Genomic DNA, 18760 nt, shown 5'->3' on the forward strand with positions numbered 1-18760 from the left:
CACAGAGGCCCTTGGAGGGCCAGTGCTGGGGAGACACCCACAGAGGGCCCTGTGTAAGAGCGTGGGTATGTTTTCTAGGTGTGATCCCAGCAGTCCATACATCCACCCGGTTGGATGGTGTCATGAGCACGGCAAACCCCTCACACCTCCTCAAGGTGAGTCAGTGATCAGTCAGGTGCAGCCTGGGAGTGCATCCCCTTGGGAACAGGCTCCCCAGGGTGGCATGGGGGTCCTGGGGACACAAACTTCCTGCCAAGGCTCCTGTACACATGTTCAGGTGCAGCATGGTGCTTGTGTTAGGCCAAGTCTCCACTCAGAGATACGAGGAGACCCCAGCTGTGTGTGCACACCCAGCTGTTTCTGCTTCCTTGCACTGTGGGTTTCATGGGCCATGAGAAAATAGCAGCACTTCTTGGTGTCTCTCAGGTTCCTGTGTGCCCAGCAGACTTGGGTGGCCCTCAAAGGCAATGAGGCATTCTGGGGCACTTTCTCACTTTCTACAGGCCTGTCTCACCTCCTGCATCTTCCCCCTTCCAGATTATCCTGATCCTGACAACTTCACCTGGGAAAAGTACTTGAAAGAAACTGGAGCATCTGCTGTCCCAGCTTGGGCCTTTAAAGTGGTGAGTGTCACATCATCTGCTCCACCCCACCTGGGCAGGAATTTTGGCTTGTTTCTTTGTCAAATCTTTGCTTTTGTGACAAGTCCAGTGATGTTCTGTGTTCTCCTGCCACAGGCCTAGGCCAGGGTTCAGAAGTCAGGGCTATCCTGGGCAAAGAGTTCAAAATTGGGAAAAATGAGGAGTATGACTGTGCCCTCAGCTAAGCAGGAGCTGAGTGATGGAAAATAATTTAGGTTTGCTTTATTAGTTTTTGTCTCAAACTCCACCACCAGTGGCCACGTCCAGCCAAGCATGGTTGCAATACAGATCCCCAAAATGTGTCTCTTGGAGACCTTCTTCCCTGGGGCACATCTGTTAAAGGCAGCTCAAATGCAGGGAGGCTGTTTCTGCTTTCTCCTGTTGCCACTGTGAGCTGGGATAGCTCTTCCCTGGCCAGGCCAGGGCTGGGAGCTGGGCTCGAGGAGGACACAGTGCTGGGAAAGCTGCTGAGGGGGCAGGAGCCTGAAGCTCCCTGCTCCCCCTGACTGGGCCCTTCCAGCGCCCGCCCCACGGCTTCCTGGTCAACATGAAGCTGGAGGCAGTGGACAGGAGGACTCCTTCCTTCATCCGAGTGGCCAGTGTGGAGGACGTGGAAGATCACAGGATAAAGGTGGGTGCTGGAGCACGGTGAGCCTGTGTGCAGGCACTGTGCTGGCTCACTCTGCCCTCCCCTCACTGGGAGTGTGCAAATGTGGGCAGGTCCCAGTGCCTGGCTCCAGGAGTGCCTTGTGAGCCTTGTGCTGCCCTCCAGCTCTACCCTGCTCCTTGCACTCAGCTAGGAGGGCTCCAGAGCTCCTCAGAGATGTGTGCTGGCATTTGAAGGGTAATCCCTCTCTGTGCTTCCCCAGGTGCATTTTGATGGCTGGAGCCACGTGTATGATTTCTGGATTGATGCAGATCATCCGGACATCCATCCCATGGGCTGGTGCTCAAAAACAGGACACCCACTGCAGCCTCCTCTCAGTAAGTGCTGCACCTGTGTCAGCTCCTCCCCACAGGGTAAAAGCACGCCAGACAACTCTGTCACTGCCACCTGCCCATGCAGAAACAGGAGGGCAGGTTCTGCTGAGAATGGGCAGGGAGGAGAGGCCACTCCATGGATGTGTCAGTAGGAAAAGCCCTCTCTGTTTGGTGCAGGCAGGGAGCGCAGAGTCCTGGCTCTGCCTGCCTCTGCTTGCAGCCTTGACAGCCTTTCTGCTGTTCCTCTCCTCTGCCTGCAGGGCCAAAGGAACCAGCCTCCTCTGCCCATGGGGGCTGCCCAAGCCTGGGCTGCAAGAGCATCCCTCACTCCAAGAGCTCCAAGTACAGCTTTCACCACAGGTGAGCTCCCTGGCACAGCCTGCAGGGGCTCAGCTGCTTCCCTGCCAGGCTGGGCCAGCTCTGCCTCTGCTCCTCCTCACCTGCCCCCCCCCACCAGCACCCAGCCTTTTCCTGCACTCACCCACACCTGGCTCTGCCCCCTGCTGCCCTGGGCCCCAGCTGGAGTAACCCCTGCGAGCCCCTCCCGTGCCCGTTCGGCAGTCCTAGAGCCCCTGGAGGTGTCCTGTGTGCCCACCTACCACGGGCACCTGTGGGCTGTGCAGAGGACAGTGCAGATGCTGTTAACTGGCACCAGCTGTGAGAATGCTGTTCCCTCCACCCCTCCTGGATGCCTTTCCCTGTCATGCTTTGAGCTGGCATGCCCCAAGAAGGAGCAGTGCATGGTTCCAGCTCAGGCAGTCACTTGAGGGACCTTTTCCAAGGGAAGCCAGGCTGGGTCTAGAGCCAACCCAGCACTAGGCTGGTGTCAGGAAGAGCCAGTGTGGTGGAGGATGTGTGAGGATGGGAGGGCAGGTGTGCCTTCTGGGGGTTTCTCTGCTGGCCACACTCCTGGCACACACTCACTGCTCGCTCTGAGGCTGGTCTGGATGCCTGTGGGGGCCAGGGAAGATGGAGACTCTGGAAGCCCCAATGAGCTGCTCAATCAGCACACGGGTTCCTTGCCCAGGGTTGCAGGGATGGCAGAGGGACAAGGTTTGTAGCTGGAGGGGCTGTGCCCTGCTCCTGCCCCCAGCAGCCTGGCCATGGGAATGGGCTCAACACATCATTTCTCTGCCTTCCATGGCCAGGGCAATGGCTGCCCGTGCTTGGGGGCAGAGGCGTGGCCCTGCTGGCTCGTCCCCAGTGCTGCTCCAAGCTGGGCCCAACGCTTGTGTCCCCTCTGTTCTCCAGGAAGTGCCCCACGCCGGGCTGCGATGGCTCAGGCCATGTGACGGGGAGGTTCACAGCCCATTACTGCCTCTCAGGGTGCCCGCTGGCAGAGAAGAACCAGGGCAGGCTCAAGGCCGACCTGTCTGACACCGAGGCCTCGACGCGCAAGAGGAGCCCCATGGGTTTCCCTCAGCGAAAGAAATCTCGGCACCACGGCAGGTAGGGGCACGGCCAGCGTGCGGGGAGGGCCCTGTGCCACCACTGCCCACCCTGCAGGGCTCACCAGCCCCCAGAGGCTCCTTGGCCATGCTCCTGCTTGCTCTGCCGCTGTTGCTTTCTCTTCCCACGGCTTTGGCCGTCAGCCCTTTGGGTCAGGGCCCTTTGGGTCCCTGCTCCCATTGCCAAGGTGTTCTCTGGGCACTGGGGACAAGGGCCCTGGGCCAGGCCCAGCCCAGGACATCAGTGTTCCTGTCTCTTTAGAGGGAGACCTCCAAAGTACCGGAAGATCCAGCAGGAAGACTTCCAGAGTAAGTGCCATCCTCTGCCATGGTGTCACTGCAGAGCAGGGCTGCAGGTGCTGGGGTGGCTGGGGGTGCTGGGTGCTCCCTTGGCTCCCACAGGTCTGCCCCAGTGAGGGGCTTGTGGTCAGCTGCCAGAGTTAACCATGGGTAAGGGACGTCCCCACCTTGTGCCAGGGCTCACAAAGCTCCCTTGATTTGACTCTGGGGTTATGACTTGGAGTCTTTGAGTGCTTTAGGGCATAGAATTAGGATCCTCTCTATGGCATGTATTTTCTGTGGTGCTTTGACATGTTCAGACAGAGATAGTAGGAAGTTGTGCCCCAAAATTTCAGTGTGGTTGTGAACTGCCAAATTATTGCTGCCACACAGAAACCGGTGCTGGACAGCTGACTTGGCATTTGGTGCTGATGCAGACAAGCAGATGCCTGATGTATATTCCATCCAACATCCCTTTCTCCATGGGCTGTCCTGCCACCTACCCCACCACTGGGCGTGAGTGGAAAATGAATGATTAAAAGTCATAAGAACAAGGCAAAGCCAAGCTTGTCTCAACTTCTTTTCCCAGGATCCCCAATCCCATCTAAGCGAGCACTTGGATACACTGACACCCTGTTAACTCACAGGACAGCCACTAGCTCTTGATCCCTGCATGGAATGTTCTCATCTCTTACCTCGTGTCACACGTTGTGCTTTGTCCCCAGCTATTTCCTCAGACAACGTGCACCAGTCGCTCTTTATGTCCGCCCTGTCCGCCCACCCTGACCGCTCCCTGTCCCTGTGCTGGGAGCAGCACTGCAAGCTGCTGCCCGGGGTGGCTGGCATCACAGCAGCCACGGTGGCCAAGTGGACCATTGATGAGGTGAGGTGCTTTGGATGGCTCTGATGTGCCAGCGTGGCTGGGAGTGCCCTGCCTGGCTGCAGCACCATGGCACAGGCACCAGGCACTTCAGTGGCCATGTCCCTGGGTTAGTGAGGAGGGGTCTGCTGGAGACACTGTTACCTTTGTTCACTTTCTTGGCAGCCATGGTGACCCCTGTTGAGGCCTGAGTTGGTAGAGGAGCTCAGGCACCAGCCCCAGCAGCCCCTGCCTGCTCTCAGGCACTGGCACAGCTGCCCATGGCAGTGATGGAGTGACCATCCCTGGAAGTGTTCAAAAGCTGTGTGGATGTGACACCTGGGGACGTGGTTTAGTGGTGGCCTTGGCAGTGCTGGTCAGTGGTGGCCTCGATGATCACAGAGGGCTCAGCCAATCTTAGTGATCCCCTGATGTCCCCATGACCCCTCTGGGTGCCCCTCTCAGGCCTGTGCCTGTGCCTGGGGCCAAGGGTAGGCTCTGGCATGGGAGGGCAGAGCAACTGCAGCCTCTGCCCCAAGAGCCCTGTGGCACCCTGCAGGGCTCAGAATGTGAGGATGTGGGCTCAGGAGGGGTCTCCAGCCAGAATCATTGCTCTGTCTTGACATTTCTCTCATTTATTCCAAGGTTTTTAGCTTTGTGCAGACTCTGACGGGTTGTGAGGACCAAGCCAAGCTCTTCAAGGATGAGGTGAGAAGGGCTGGCAGATGAGAGCAGGTGGTCAAGGACAGCTGTTTGCTACCAGGGCTGGGAGGAATTGGCCGCTGGCCTTCCTGCAGTGGCTTGCTGCTGGGTGCTGAGGGCACATCCAGCACCTGGCAGTGCTCCTGCCCTGCAGCCCCACTGCATGGGAGGGTGCAGCTGTCTGGCTGTGCCCCCACGGAGCAGGAGGGAGCTGCTGGGGCCCAGGGAGTTGTGCTGCCCTGTTTTCCCAGCATGGGGGGATCCCCTCTGAGGGGATGTGAATGGGGGGCAGGAGGAGGATGGTGCTGCAGCCTGAAGAGCATCATCACCTCCTGCAGGGAGCTGCTCCTCCTCACCCCTTCATCCTTCCCCCTCTGCCCCTCTCACCAGCACTGCTGTCTGTCAGGGTTGGTGTTTTTGGGCCCTCTGTGGGCAGATGTGGTGAGGGTGGCTCTGACACCCGGGACTGATCCTGGGCACCCTGGCTACAGCCACTGTCACAGCCCGTCTGGGAATGGCCCCCGTGCCTTAAGGGTGCTCAGGCAGGCAAAGCTGAACCAGGGCAGTGTCCACAAGGGCTGGTCCTTGGAGCAGGGAATGGATGGCTGCTTGCCCAGAGCAGGTTGTGGTGGCTCTGTGCTGTGCCGTGGGGCTCCAGCACAGAATCCCAACCTGGCTGCAGTGTGGGCTCCTGGGATGGCCCCTGAAGAGCTTCTCCCCCTCTGCCCTTTGCACATCAGCTGCCAGCTGGGGTTTCCCTGGGGAGTGCTGTGGATGGGCCCTGCCCTGGTCTCTGGGGTCACCCGTGGCTTCTGCCCAGGTCATGCTGGTGCTGGCTGTCCCCAGGAGTGCCAGCCCAGGTGTGCCTTTGTCCCTGCTCTCCTTCCCAGATGATCGATGGCGAGGCGTTCCTCCTGCTGACACAGGCTGACATCGTCAAGATTATGAGTGTCAAGCTGGGCCCGGCACTCAAGATCTACAATGCCATCCTCATGTTCAAGAACGCTGATGACACCTTAAAGTGACTTCTCTTGGCCCAGCTGGGACCCTCCCTCATCACTGGTGCTGCCAAACTGTCCGCTCAGGACAGAGATCCCCCAGCCGACCGCAGCTTGTCCCGTCCCGCTCGTGTCCTCCCGGTGCCACACGTCCCCTCCCAGCCCCCTGTCCCATCCCGTTCCCTGCCTGCTGCCCTTCTGCAGCGCTGGGCCCACCCTTGGGGGCAGGGAGGGTGCAGGTGGCACTGGCCCAGCTTGGTGCCGCAGCTGCCCCACTGTGTCCTGCCGTGGGTCAGGGGTGCTGAGGGCCGGGGGAGCCCTGTGGAGGTGTCACAGCGGGGACTGGCCCCCACTGGAGTCCCCCAGGCAGGGAAGGGACTGCCTGCCTGCAGCCATGCTCACACCCACTCCAGGGCTGCTCTTGCCTTTGCTCAGCAGCTGAGAGAGATTTGGGGTTTTTCCCTCTGTGTGATCCTCTGGGGCTACTTGTGCTAACACCGTTTCCAAGGAACATTCTTGAGGAGCTTCTGCTCATTTTGCCTTTTTCTCTGAATTCTTTTGACTTCCCCTTTTTCAGGCCAGTTGATGACTGCTTTGCCCCTACACTGCACTGCAAACCAGTGGCCACCTCTTGTCCCTTCGGGGAGCAGCTGTCTTGGCAGCTGCTCTGCCCATGACCAGCGCCTGTGCTTTCTTCCTCTTTCCTGGAATTCAGCAGCCTCAGGGCCCTTCCAGGTCAGGGCTGGCTGGATGCAGAAAAGGCTCCACTTCTTGCACCTCAGACTGTTTTGTCCAGCTCTTCTCTGGGAGAAAGGATGCTTGGATAACTTGTTCCACTCACACCTATTAAAGAGTCCTCTACAAAGGAAGTTGGGCCCTCTTTGGTCGTGGTATTAGGAGCAGGGCCCTCTCTAGGTTGGGGACAGGTGCCAAGGACAAAAAGCATCCATTGCTCCAATAGGCAGATCCACAGTCGCTTCTGAAGGCATTCCTGAGTTGGCTGAGTCAATTCTGCCAAGCTGCCTTCTCCCCACTCTTTACCCTCACAAGGCACCCAGGTTTTGCTGCCTGAAGAGCAGGATCTTCTGCTGTCCCTGGATCCCTTACCTGCAGAGCTGAAAGAAATCCAGCACTTAGCTGGTTTGTTTCTGTCCTTTTACATAGCACCTTTCCATTAGGGCCACAGGCAGTTTGGGAATGCTCATGTAGCACTGTCCCTTGTGATGGAGGAGGGACCAAAGGGCTGCAGAGCCAGAAAAGCCAACATTGCTGGGGGTGCTGGCAGAGTCCCAGCAGCTTCTGAGAAGCCCCTGTGCCTCCTGGCAGGCCCCACACTGCTCTCCATGGTCCACCACCTGGCACACCTGTGGGAGCTGTTGGAGCAGGGGCTGGCCATGCAGTGCTGGAGGATGGCTCAGATGGCACCTGCCCAGGGCCCAGCCCAAGTCTGCTTCATTCTCCTTTCCCAACAATGGCATTCCAGTAATCAAACAACCCCCCCCTTTGCCAGTGCCCAATGACAGGGATGCAGAGGTGTGAGCAAGTGCACCAGCAATGTGTCCTGGAGCTGTGCTGCCTTGGGAGCTGCTGTCACATCTGGGTCAACCTGTTTGAGGCTTCCCATGGAAATGTAGCATTTTGTCTCTGTTACTGAGTATTTGGGGTCATGTTTGACCTGCTCTTGAAATGTCTGCTGCTTGCTCTTCCCGCAGGACTTGCAACTTGTCCATGCCTTTGTTTTGTCATTGCTTGGGTTTGATTTAGGCAGCTTTCCTTCTCCTTTCCTTTTTTATGTCCTTGCATCTTTTCAAGCGCTGCAGTGTGGCCAGCTGTGGAGAGAGGGAGTGGGAAGGAGCAGCTGTGTCCCTGGGTCCCAGAGTCACTCCCCCAGCCACCCTTCCTCTGTGGGAAGTGGAGGTTGGTCTCTTCAGCTGATGGAGAGTCTCTTTCTGGGCAACTGTGTGCAGGGGCAGAAGAGGAGGAGGCCTGGGACCTTCAGCCCAGGCTGTGAATGGTGCTGAGACTTTTCCAGGTGTGATCAGGAATGAAAAAGCTCCCTCACACTGGACACAGCCCTTGAGCTTGCAAGGACCCATTTCAGGAAAGCATCCTATTCTCATCTGCTGTATTCCCATGTGTGAAGTCATTCCTCCTGCTGGGGAAGGGACTGAGCACCATCCCAGGGACAGGAGCTGCTACCCAGGCACCAGATCTGAAACTGCTGTGAAGGAGGGAGAGCCTGTGTCTCATAGGGCAGCCTGGGAGAGCAGAGGTGGTGAGGAGCTCAGAAGATCCTGCTGAGGGGCAGAGGAGCCATGAGCCAAGCCCTGGCTGCCTCCAGGGCTGGCTACAACCAGCACCACTGGCTCTTGCTCTGCTGCTGGCTGCAGCCAAGCCCTGCTCTGCCTGGCAGGGGTGCATCCCCACGCTGTGCCAGCACAGCACTGCCTGCCCTGGGCTCTCCTCACCTCCCTCTTGGAAGCAGACGTGACCTGGGCCAGTCTGCCAGGGTGCTGCCCCTCCTCTGGCTGCAGGGCTGGAGCCCAGGGGTGAGCTCTGTGCTGGGAGCAGCTGTCAGGAGCACCAGTCCCACTGAAGGGTGGGGGGAGCTGTGTCACACTCCTGCTGCATTGAGCATCCTCAGCCTCTCAGGCTGATGTGCCTCTTGGGGTACAGAGCTGCTGGGTTTGTCTGGGTGAGGGAGTTACAGGCTTTGTAGGTGGTCAAGGGCTATTTACTGTTAAAACTTATAACCTTCTGTGTCCTTTAAACCAAACCCAAAGCATTGTGTACATGTGGATGGGTGATTGTGGGAGTACCATGACACCATTCCCCTGCTGTTGGTGTGTTGCTGTTTTAGGGTGGGGGTCTCTGGGGCTGTGGAGGCAGCAGACACCCACCCCAGGGTCTCATGTGATGTGTCCTCTGTGAGCAGTTGTCCCTGGTCCCAGCAGGGAGGAAGGTTTGCTGCACCCCTGGCCTTGGTAGGTTCTCCAACCCCACAGAGCATGGAGTGGGAGTCCCCCCATCAGGGACTGTTAAGGACAGCTGTGACCAAGGCAGAAGCACCAAAGTTTTCTGTCCTTCCCCTGCTGCCTGACCAAATTCCTCACAGGGACATTTACTGCCGTGTCACTAGGAATCCAGAGAGGACAGTGGGCTGTCCTGACCCACAGGTTGTCCTCTGGGGCCTTTCTGAGGGTTGTGACTGCAGCCAGCATTTCTGAGTCAATGAAGAATTCTTCAAGTGGAATGTTTTTCTGAGTGGAGGTCCCCAAGTCTCTGTTTCTGCCATTGCTGCCCCTGCACTGGTGTTGGCAGGGCTCAGCTGGAGCCATGGGGGGGTCCCACTGTGCTCCAGCCCCAGCTGTGGGTGTCTCCTGGGGGCTCACTCTGGCTGCGGGGGAGCAGTTGGAGCCTCTTGGGAAACTTTTCCTGCTCCCAGTGGAAATGGGCGGCTCTGGGACAGTGCGAGCCAAGGTCTCCATTTCCATGAGAGCAGCCAGCCTGGAGCTCGGCAGGGAGGGTGGCTGTGCCTGCCCTCGCCCTTCTCTGCTGCTCTCCGTGGTGATCACAAGCACTTTCAGAAGAGAAAAGCGCCCTGCAATGGTCTGGGAGGGTAGGGGGCTTGGGGCAGCTGCTGCCTGCAGGGGCACATCTGGGCCCTGGGTGTGGTGAGGTTGTTGGAAGAGGGAGCCAGGAGAGGGGTGTGACTTTGCCACTCGGGTTCCTCACTCCTCATCCGCCAGGAGAGCTCCTCGGTGCAGAGAGGGAAGGACAGGAGGGCTGCAGCCTGGCTCCCTTCTTCCAGCCTAGCCCTTCCCTCTGGGGCCTGTGGCTCACTGGTACTTGGAGGGGGGAATGGGGACCATATTGTGGAGGGAGTGTGATTATGATAACAAAAGCTTTTTTGCACTTTCATTCATTTTGCACTCTTTCTTAATTTCTTTTTTTCTGTGTTTTTGATATTGGCGCCTCCTCTCTGTGTTTTCATAATGAAAATCCTTCTGTTGTAGCCAGTGCAGCTATTCTGGAACTGTGTGTCCTGAATGTACAGAGATTTAAAGGCTCTATATATATAAATTTATAGTGGTACAAAGGTAAATTTATATATATAGATGATGGTGTGATGTGTTTTGTCAGTGTTTTAAAATAATAAACGAATGTGAGCAACAGAGGCCTGTGAAGCAGGAGTGGTCACTGTGCTGTGGGAGCGGTCACTGCAGGGCTGGAGCTGTCACTGTGCTGCAGGGCAGTGGTGCAGCAGGAGCAGTCCCTGTGCAGTGGGGTAGCAGGGGCGGTCACTGCGTGGGTGCCACTCTGCATGGCCAGCAGGGTCACTGTGCAGCACGGGAGGTCACTGCAGTGGTCACTGCAGCAAGAGCAGTCAGTGCAGGGGTCACTGTGTGCCCAGGGGTCAGTGCAGCGGTCAGAGCAGGGGTCAGTGCAGGGATCAGTGCAGGGGTCAGTGCTGGAGTCAGAGCAGGGGTCAGTGCACTGGTCGGTGCAGGGGTCAGTGCAGCGGTTGGTGCAGGGGTCAGTGCAGTGGTCAGTGCAGGGGTCAGTGCAGTGGTCGGTGCAGCAGCCAATGCAGCGGTCAGTCCAGGGGGCAGTGCAGCGGTCAGTGCAGGGGTGAGAGCAGCAGTCAGTGCAGGGGTCAGGGCACTGGTCAGTGCAGCAGCCAATGCAGCAGCCAATGCAGCGGTCAGTGCAGGGGTCGGTGCAGCAGCCAATGCAGCAGCCAATTCAGCGGTCAGTGCAGCGGTCCCCGCTCCGCCCGAGGCGAACCCCCCGCCCCTCTCCGCATTCCCGGGGGTTCCAGCGCTCGCCCGCCCGCGGGACTCCCGAGGCAGCCGGGACAGGACGGGGACAGAGACCGCGAGTGGGACAAGAAGCAGGCCGGGATGGCGGCACGGCCGGGCCGGTTTATTGATCCCAGCGCGGGGTCCGCAGGGCGATGAGCGCGGCGGGGCCCGGGCGGCTCCCCCAGCCCCGGCAGCGGCCCCGCGCCGCCTCGGCCGCGATCAGCCCCAGCAGGAGCAGCAGCGCGGCCGCCAGCGCCAGGCGCACGGCGTTGCACAGCGTGTAATCTGCAGGGACAGAAGGGACCGTCACTGCCCAGGAACCCACTGCGACACCCCAGTCCTCCCACGGGGGCAGAAGGGGATCCAAGGGGACGCACAGGGCAAGGGGACACCCCAAGGAGGTCCTCGGCCAAAGAGACACAAAGCGAAGTTCCTAAGGAGCAAAGAGAGCCCCGAGGGGGCCCCCTATGCACCTCCCACATCCCTGTCCCCTGGGACACCCTCTGCTCACAGCCTCTCACCTGTGACCCCACCAAGTGGCACCAAAGATGGAAAGGAGGGAAGAAACATGAAGCTGGCCCACTGCCAGCGAGATGGTGACACTGAGCTGTGACAAGACGTTATGACTGTTCCTGGGGCTGGGAGGTGCAGGGAGAGGTGTCCTTTGACATTTATCCTCACCCATCAGCCCAGCAACCTTGGTCTCCAGGTCATCTATAGGGTCTCTGAGGAGCTGGCCAAGCTCAAACACAGATGAGGGAAGCTGGAACCCCCTGCTTGGTGCCCTCATACAGCTGCTCTCCTGCCCTAAACTCTTTCTAGTTCCCCCAGGATGTGACAGATTGCAGGGAGGAAGAGTGGAGCAGGATGCGGCTGGGGCGATGTCTCACCTCTCACCACCAAGTCCAGGGTGTTGCTGACAGCAGACCATTCTTTCCAACCCTTCATGCACTGGCAGCTGTAGCGGCCGCTGTGACCTTTCTGCACGAGGGAGAAGTTGTGGTTCCCTTGTTCCCTGAGGAACAGCGGCACTTCCATCTGGCCCTCCAGGTACAAGTAACAGCTGGTGCTGGGCTGTGTGGTGGTGCAGCGGAACATCACCTCAGTTCCCACATCCACCTCGTGCCCAGGGAGGACAGAGAGGTTGGGTCGGGGCAGACGGAGCTCTGGGGGGACAGGAGAGGGAGTGAGAAGGTGCAGAGGGCTTTGACGTGGTGCCAGGAGCACCAAGATCTCTGTGAAGCCACCAACTGCCTCAGGCAGAGGTGAAGATGGTCCCCACCTCTCCAAGCCAGGGAAGAGGAGAAAAACCTTGTCCCCCATGGAAATGGCCACAGGCATCCTGGTGTGCCCTGGGGCGTGTGACCCCACAAGGGGGGAAACAGCACATCCCTCACCTTCCACAAAGACTTCCAGTCCAGTGCTTCGAGCCAGCTCAGTGTCTCCCTCCAGGTAATGGCAGACGTAGGTACCTCTGTCCTCGTAGGTGGCATTAGAGATGGAGAACTCGGCCTTGCCACCACTCTGCTCCAGGGTGGGGAGCTGGTGGCCGCCCTTGTACATCCTAAAGCTCCCACTGCTGCACTGGCAAATGCAGTAGATGGTGGTGGAGCCTCCAGGTGGGATCACCCCTGGTGGCTTCTGGAAGATGGAAATTGTGGGGGCACCTGCACAGGGAGAGAGATGCTGCCAGCCAGACAGGGACCCCCAAGCAGCTGCCCTGCTGTGAGCCCGGGGCTGCCACCAGGCCCCATCTCCACACAAGGGTGAGTTTTATTCCAGGGGGCTGTGGAAGAGCCCTGGGAGTTGGGTAGGCCCAGAAATGTGTCCAAACTCCCCATCTACCTTCTACCTCAAGATACTCACTTGGAGTAGCCTCGCCCAGTGACACCAGCCAAGCGCCTGCAAGAGAAGCAGCCGTGTAACACCTCCATGGAGTGTCTGGGCAACACCTCCCGTCGCCCTCTGGGAATCCCCACAGCCTCTGGCACTCACCCAAGGCCAGCACACGGGTCACAGGTGGCATCACGTCCCTCTTGGCTCCCTCAGTATTCGGCTCAAGCAGGGCTTCTGCAGAGGCACCGAGCAGCTGCGGGGCTCCTTGTGGCTCCTGACACAAGCTCGCTGTCACAAGCTGCCTCCTGTCCCACGGCTTGGCTTTCTGCAGCACGACTGCAGGGCTGGGGTGGCTGAACTGGAACCACAGTGTCCAGTCACATGCCCAGGGCAGGGCCCCTGTGACAACTTAAGACCCGGCAGACCTTGGGAGAAAGGCTATCAGGACTTTTTGTTTCTCTTTCTTAGGTCCGGTCACTTGATGGTGAAATGGCTTCTTCTCTGCCTTATGAAATAGGGGTTTGTTTTGCAACCACAAACCCACAAGTTTGGTGGCTCAGCAGATTGAAATAGAAGGGAAGGAACTTGACTTCCTTTTTGGTCCTTTCCTGGCCTACAGGGTCCATCTTTGCAGGAGGGACAGCAACACCTCCTACCCGTAGGTCTGAGTGCATCCCACAGCATTGGTCCCACTCCTCATCCATCCAAACCCCCTCAGTCCCACACCGGAGCAACCCATGGTCCTTACTGCAGACAGCTGCTGCCTTCCACCTACTCCTGGAGCCAGGTGCACCTCAGCTGCATCTTCCCTGGGTTGCCAGTGATGTAGACAGAGCTCAGTTTGACAATAGTGAGGGGCTAATGAAACAGGGACAGTCGCTTGCACCCCTGGATGTGGGAGAAGGGAAGGGATGAGTCCTGGCACTGGGGCTGTGTGGGACACGTGCAGCTTGGCCAGGAGTCCTGCTCTGAAGGTGTTTGTAGCTCCCTGCCCTCCTGTGAGCTGCAGGCAGCACATCCTGTCCCCTCTGCATCTGCAGCCTCTGCCACAACCGGCCCCTGCAGGAAAAACAGGGAAGGCTCAGAGCTGGGAGGGTGGGGGTTATATGGGTGTAAACCAGGGGGAAAAGGCAAAGCTGTACTTCTTCCAGACCCTTTCCTACCCTTTTCCTTTTTGTCCTTCAGCCATTTTGGTCTCCCTTGGAGATTCCATGGGCAAGGAGAAGTTTTGGCAGCAGGGTTCCCTATGGCCTCTTCCTGTTCTGGGCACCTCCTCTGGCCCTCTCTCCTGTCTAACCACCCTTTGCCTCCTCCAGCCTCAACTAATTCTTGGCATTGATGACTTAGTATTTGAGCTTTTATATTTTTCATATATTTGTAATCTTGCAATTCTTTAGTGTATAACTCTAAACTCCATATTCAGTGTGAGCTGCTGCTTTCCCATTTTGGTCAGACACAACAATTCCTCTCCAGGCCTGGCAGTCAAGGACTCCTCACCATCTCAGGCCCCAAGAAATGCAAACAAGTGAGTTGGGGGGAGCAAACTAGGGGTAATGACTTCATTACCTGAAGCTGTAATTGGAAGATTAACCCCCAAAAGGCAAATGGACCAATCTTATAAAAGTTATTAAACTATGAAAACCTGTGGACCATTGTCCATTTTGGGTGTAGCCCCTGAGGGGCTTTGTCTATCTGAAATAAACAAAGCCTGAAGGCCCTTCAATAAATAGAACTGCTTATTATTCCCTTAATTTTATCTGGCCTCTGTTTTTAGGTAGCCCCAAAAAGGCATCAGCATCTCCTTGGGGAGCCTCCTTTCAGCCCCACAGCCCCCACTGGCCACACCAAACTGCTCTGGGCTCACCAGTGCCCAGTAGAGAACAAGCCCTGGCCATTCCATGGCTCTGGCCTGGCTCCCACTGTCCAGGATGATGTTGGTGGCACTGCTGTGGGCCCATCCATGGGCACACTGGAATCCCTGCTCCCTTCTCCAGAGCCTTTTCTCACATCCCTCACCCTGAGACTGACCTTGGGGTGCACATCCAGAGCATGGGACTGTGGAAAGAGCTTTCCCCCTCCATCCCCACTGCTGGGAGTTGCCTGATCCAGCAGCCTGAGAGAGAGGAGGCTGCCACAGCTCCAAGGCCCCAGGTCCAAGCAGTTGTGAGTCCCCAGAGGACAGAGGGGGTCACACACACAGAGCCAGTACCACAGGTGTGGGCAGGCACACAGGGCCTCCCACAAACAGCACCAACAGGATGTGCCCCTCACTGTATCCCTCCAAGCACATTTGAGCTTAAAATTCAAAAGCTTTAATGAACAATGCACTGTCAGAGTCTCACCACCATAAACGGTTCTACAGGCAGTATGGAAAGATGTGGCTGGAGACGATTCCTCATATCCACTTCAGCAACTCCAAAGAACTGCCCTGTGATCTGGGCTTCACCCCCAGCTGCAGCTACACCTCCCTCTACTGCCCAAAGCTGGCACCTCAGCAGCGGCATTGCCAACAAGACAAGGATGCCACCCTCTGACAGGAGTCAATGTCCCCAGCGTTCCTGATCCCAGCCAGTTTAGCCCTTTCTGCCACTGGACATTCTCAGCTCAGAAGCACAGAATATGCTGCCTTGGAAGGGAGCCATCAGGATCATTGAGGCAAACTCCTGGCTACAGTGCAAATATGTAAATCAGTAGGTTCTTTTTTTGGCTCTGAAGGAAAACATTATCACCTGACGTTTTCCTTTCAGTTATCTTCCTTCCCCAGTTCAATTCTGCAGCCTCAAGTCACTGGCTAGAGCAGAAGTATGCCCATACTAGAAAAAAAAAAAACAAAAAAAAAAACAAAACAACAGGGAAGGATAAAGAAATACAAGCTGTTTCCAAACCATGCAAATATCACAAGAAACCACCCCTGCTGCCAAAATCCAGCAACTGCTGCAGTGCTCCCGCTCAGCAAAGCAGACTCCAGCAATGATTTGGTGGGACCATCATGTTTGTAACACCTGAGCCATGTCTCCCCGTAGCCCCGCTGGCCTTGGCTGTCTCTTCCCACCTGGATTCTCCGTGGCTGTTGGTGGAGGCCCTCATCACAAACTCTCAACAATGCAGAAGCATCTTCAGACAAGCTAAGCATGAAGTAATCTCTGTCTGCCTGTTCCCACAGCACCAGGTGAGCGTGCAGCTGTGCTCCCAGCCTGCAGCAGCTTTCCCAGGAAAGGGCTGCACAAATGTCAGGGCAGACTGCACAGCCTTCTAACCTGCCTCTGCTGAAGAGAGGCAGCACACTCGGGCTCCCAAGGCAAGCAGCAGCAACCCACAGTTCACTGAAGTACACCCAAAATGCTACACGGTGCAACCTTGACTACAAGTTGTGCCACAGACATTTTTAGATTTTAACCATTAAGCTAAGCTGTCGCAGACATCCTTTCACTAAAAATCCTTTCTTTAGGATTTTCCCTTCTGGGAAGCTGAGGCTCCAGAAAAAGAATGCAAACAATGGTTATCTGCTGCTGTGGAATGCAACAGGTGCACCTGTGATTGGCCCATGTTGGATGTTTACAATTAATGGCCAAAACAGACTGAGCTCTCTCGGACAGAGTCAGAGAGAGCTCCTTTGTTATCATTCTTTTCTATTCTTAGTTTAGCTAGCCTTCTGAGAACTTTTCCTTCTATTCTTTTTAGTATAGTTATAATGTAGTATATGTATCATAAAATAATAAATCAAGCCTTCTGATCATGGAATCAACATTCTCATCTCTCTCTCATCCTGAAAACCCTTGTGACCACGGTCACACTAAGCCACAAATGGTTTTTTACCTGTCACAGAAAGTTTAGGACTGTGATTTAAAAAAAGCCAAAAGCTTAGGAAATAATGCTGCTCAAGAAGACAAAAGAAAACACATTCCTAAGATTAAATTTTAAAAATATTTTATGTAAATGATATTTTTATCTTCTTTTTTGTTTAATTTTTCACACTTGAAACTATGCATTAATTCAAATACTGTGATAAAAGCATCATCTTGAATTGTAAAATAGTAAAATATTCTTCTTGAAAATATCAACAGGAAAATGTTTTTTCCACCTGAGTTGTTTCAGATTAGTTCAGAATAATAAGAACTGATTCTTACAAGCAGCTTTTATTGGTTTTTTAGTGAACCTGCATTTTCCAAAAGAGAAAAAAAATTATAATGTCAGACTACTTTCTTTTCTTATTATCTACCTAGTTTTGCCTTTCATTTTCAGTTTCAATTCTGAGAGACGAGACGCTGGAGAATAAATGTCTCATTAGATCCCTCCCTGTCCCTCCTCTCTGAATGCTGGTGTTTGTTCTGGCTGTGCTACATCCAGAGAGAACTACAAGGAAGGCTTTGGTCCAGACATGCAAAACTGCTCCAAACAGCCCAGGAGGTGCCTCAGCTTGCTCTGTCCACCTCTCAGCCTAGCAAATGAGAAAAAGCAGGCAAGAGAAGGGTCAGTTTTATTGCACCTATCAAGGAAAGGACTCATTTTACTTACCTTCTGTCATGGCATAATCCCAGACACAACTGAGCTTCACACATGATCCTCGGTGGGGCACTGGAGAAAATCAAATGGTCAAAGTGAAAAACCCCCTTGTGGTTTGAGGTAAAGGTGTTTAATAAGGGAAGGAAAAGCTGCACATGGAAGAAAAGCAAACCAAGGGATTCATTGCCCACCTCCCACTGGCAGGTTCAGCCATCCCCGGGATAGCCTGGCTCCAGCATGGTTACAATGACGGCAGGACAAATGCCACCACCCAAACACCCCCTTCTCTCTTCCCCAGCCTGCCCTGGGAGCACAACGCTGCTGTGTCCCTCTGTCCCCGGCTGGCCAGGGCTCCTGGCAGTGCTGCAGGACCCATCCCCACCCCTGCAGAGGCCCATGGCTATCTGCAGTCCCACCACAGCTCTGAGAGTCACAGGGATGAGGGCCTGGAGGAATGGGAATCTGCCTGGAGAGGGGTCAAAGCCGTGGAGCACTGACCTGCACACCATCATCACAATCAGCAGCAAGGTGAAAGGAGGAAGAGGTGAGGAGGCTTCCCTGCAGAGGTGCCTCACTGCATCCCTTGAGATTTCTCCTTCATTTGCCCCGAGTCACCGTGTCCTGCAGGTTCATTCTTCACACATTCCAAGTGGTCTCATGTCTCTGTGGTCTTTGTGCCTGCACTCTGCAGTCCAGGCAGCCTCAGTGTGGTGTCGTGTGGTCCCCACATGGTCTGTAACAGTCCATGGGGCTGAAATTTGTCTTATGTGATCTCTGCAGTGCAAGTGATCTCCATATGGCCCCACGACCCATTAGATAGAGCCCCTTCACCCAGGACAGTTTGGGTGATTCTGCAGGCTAGTCTGGGACAGGAGACCAGGCCCTGATGGCCCTGGGCCCACAGCAGTGTCCCCACACAGTCACACCCCACACCCCTGCAGCCATATCCCCACACATGCCCATATCACATCCCTCTAGGTGCATCCCTACATATTTCCACATCCATGTAGCCACATCCCCACGTGAGGGAAATGATTTGTAGAGAGTTCTCAGGGCCTGACAGAAAGCCCACACAGTATACATCCATCCAAACTTCGAGATAAGAAATGCTGACTTAGAAATGCCATGGAACAGGACAGATATTGGTGAGAGACAAATGGACCTAGAAACAAGTTTCAAAAGATGGCGTTGCAAATAAGACTAAATACTTTAGAGAAACAGAACCATGAAAGACGCATTGTAGTGGGACCCATGAGGGGTCATTTTAGATGATTGGCTTTAAAGCATCTACAACATGGTGTGGCTAAACCTGATAGGCCAAGAAACACTTAATAGTGTATTGTAATTAGGAAATAGTTTACTTCTGATTGTGATGATATGAATTATAACATCTGTATTATCTCACCCTTCTTATGAGACTGAAAATAGAATAAAAGTTTTTAAAACATCTCTCAGTTACCCCATCTCTAAATCAGAAAAAAATATGATCCAACACCCACGTGTTCCCATACCCCATCCAGGTATCCACATTCCCATTTCCCTGCCGCACAGGCGAATTCCCTCCCCGGTACCGCGCACCGCCTTTGATGTCGCCTTGCTCCCCGCCGCTATTTTTGCTGAAAACTTAGCAAAAGCACATTTCCCCGAATGAGCGTCTGCAGCGGGGAAACGAAACTCTCGGTCCGGGAGGCGGGACCAGGGAGGCGGA

The 18760-nt window shown here is 55.5% G+C and overlaps 2 protein-coding genes across 8 annotated transcripts in view; one reads left to right on the plus strand and one right to left on the minus strand.

Annotated features, from left to right (window-relative positions):
• Positions 1-10085, plus strand: part of L3MBTL1 (L3MBTL histone methyl-lysine binding protein 1) — a 28291-nt gene extending 18206 nt beyond the window's left edge. For all 3 annotated transcript variants that reach the window (XM_074553660.1, XM_074553659.1, XM_074553661.1), the window contains 10 exons: positions 79-155; positions 538-623; positions 1162-1272; positions 1511-1625; positions 1883-1982; positions 2874-3071; positions 3333-3379; positions 4075-4232; positions 4854-4916; positions 5801-10085. In XM_074553660.1, coding sequence (XP_074409761.1) covers positions 79-155; positions 538-623; positions 1162-1272; positions 1511-1625; positions 1883-1982; positions 2874-3071; positions 3333-3379; positions 4075-4232; positions 4854-4916; positions 5801-5935 — 1090 coding nt within the window. In that variant the 3' untranslated portion in view covers positions 5936-10085. The remainder of the gene's footprint in view (positions 1-78; positions 156-537; positions 624-1161; positions 1273-1510; positions 1626-1882; positions 1983-2873; positions 3072-3332; positions 3380-4074; positions 4233-4853; positions 4917-5800) is intronic.
• Positions 6491-18721, minus strand: LOC102062740 (osteoclast-associated immunoglobulin-like receptor). 5 transcript variants are annotated; one of them, XM_074553664.1, is made up of 8 exons: positions 17551-18721; positions 17065-17124; positions 15279-15362; positions 12709-13608; positions 12580-12615; positions 12111-12380; positions 11604-11879; positions 6491-10998 (listed from the first exon to the last, which is right to left on the minus strand). In XM_074553664.1, exons 4-8 carry the CDS (start codon positions 12737-12739, stop codon positions 10835-10837), a joined length of 777 nt encoding a protein of 258 aa, XP_074409765.1. In that variant the 5' UTR covers positions 12740-13608; positions 15279-15362; positions 17065-17124; positions 17551-18721; the 3' UTR covers positions 6491-10834. The 5 variants fall into 5 exon arrangements, with proteins under 5 accessions (XP_074409765.1, XP_074409766.1, XP_074409764.1 ...); XM_074553665.1 differs by lacking the exon at positions 15279-15362; XM_074553663.1 differs by having other exon boundaries at positions 12709-15362.
• Between the last annotated feature and the right edge of the window lie 39 nt (positions 18722-18760).

The sequence above is a fragment of the Zonotrichia albicollis genome, chromosome 17, assembly GCF_047830755.1.
Source record: "Zonotrichia albicollis isolate bZonAlb1 chromosome 17, bZonAlb1.hap1, whole genome shotgun sequence".
Taxonomy (NCBI): Eukaryota; Metazoa; Chordata; class Aves; order Passeriformes; family Passerellidae; genus Zonotrichia; species Zonotrichia albicollis.

What these genes read in the sequence shown, in the direction of transcription:
- LOC102062740 (XM_074553665.1), bottom strand. Translation starts at nt 12,739, where the DNA reads ATGCCACCTGTGACCCGTGTGCTGGCCTTGG. An exon ending in ACTGGAAGTCTTTGTGGAAG is followed by an intron (nt 11,880 to 12,110) that starts GTGAGGGATGTG and finishes CTGTCCCCCCAG; the next exon opens with AGCTCCGTCTGCCCCGACCC. An exon ending in CCTGGACTTGGTGGTGAGAG is followed by an intron (nt 10,999 to 11,603) that starts GTGAGACATCGC and finishes CTGTCCCTGCAG; the next exon opens with ATTACACGCTGTGCAACGCC.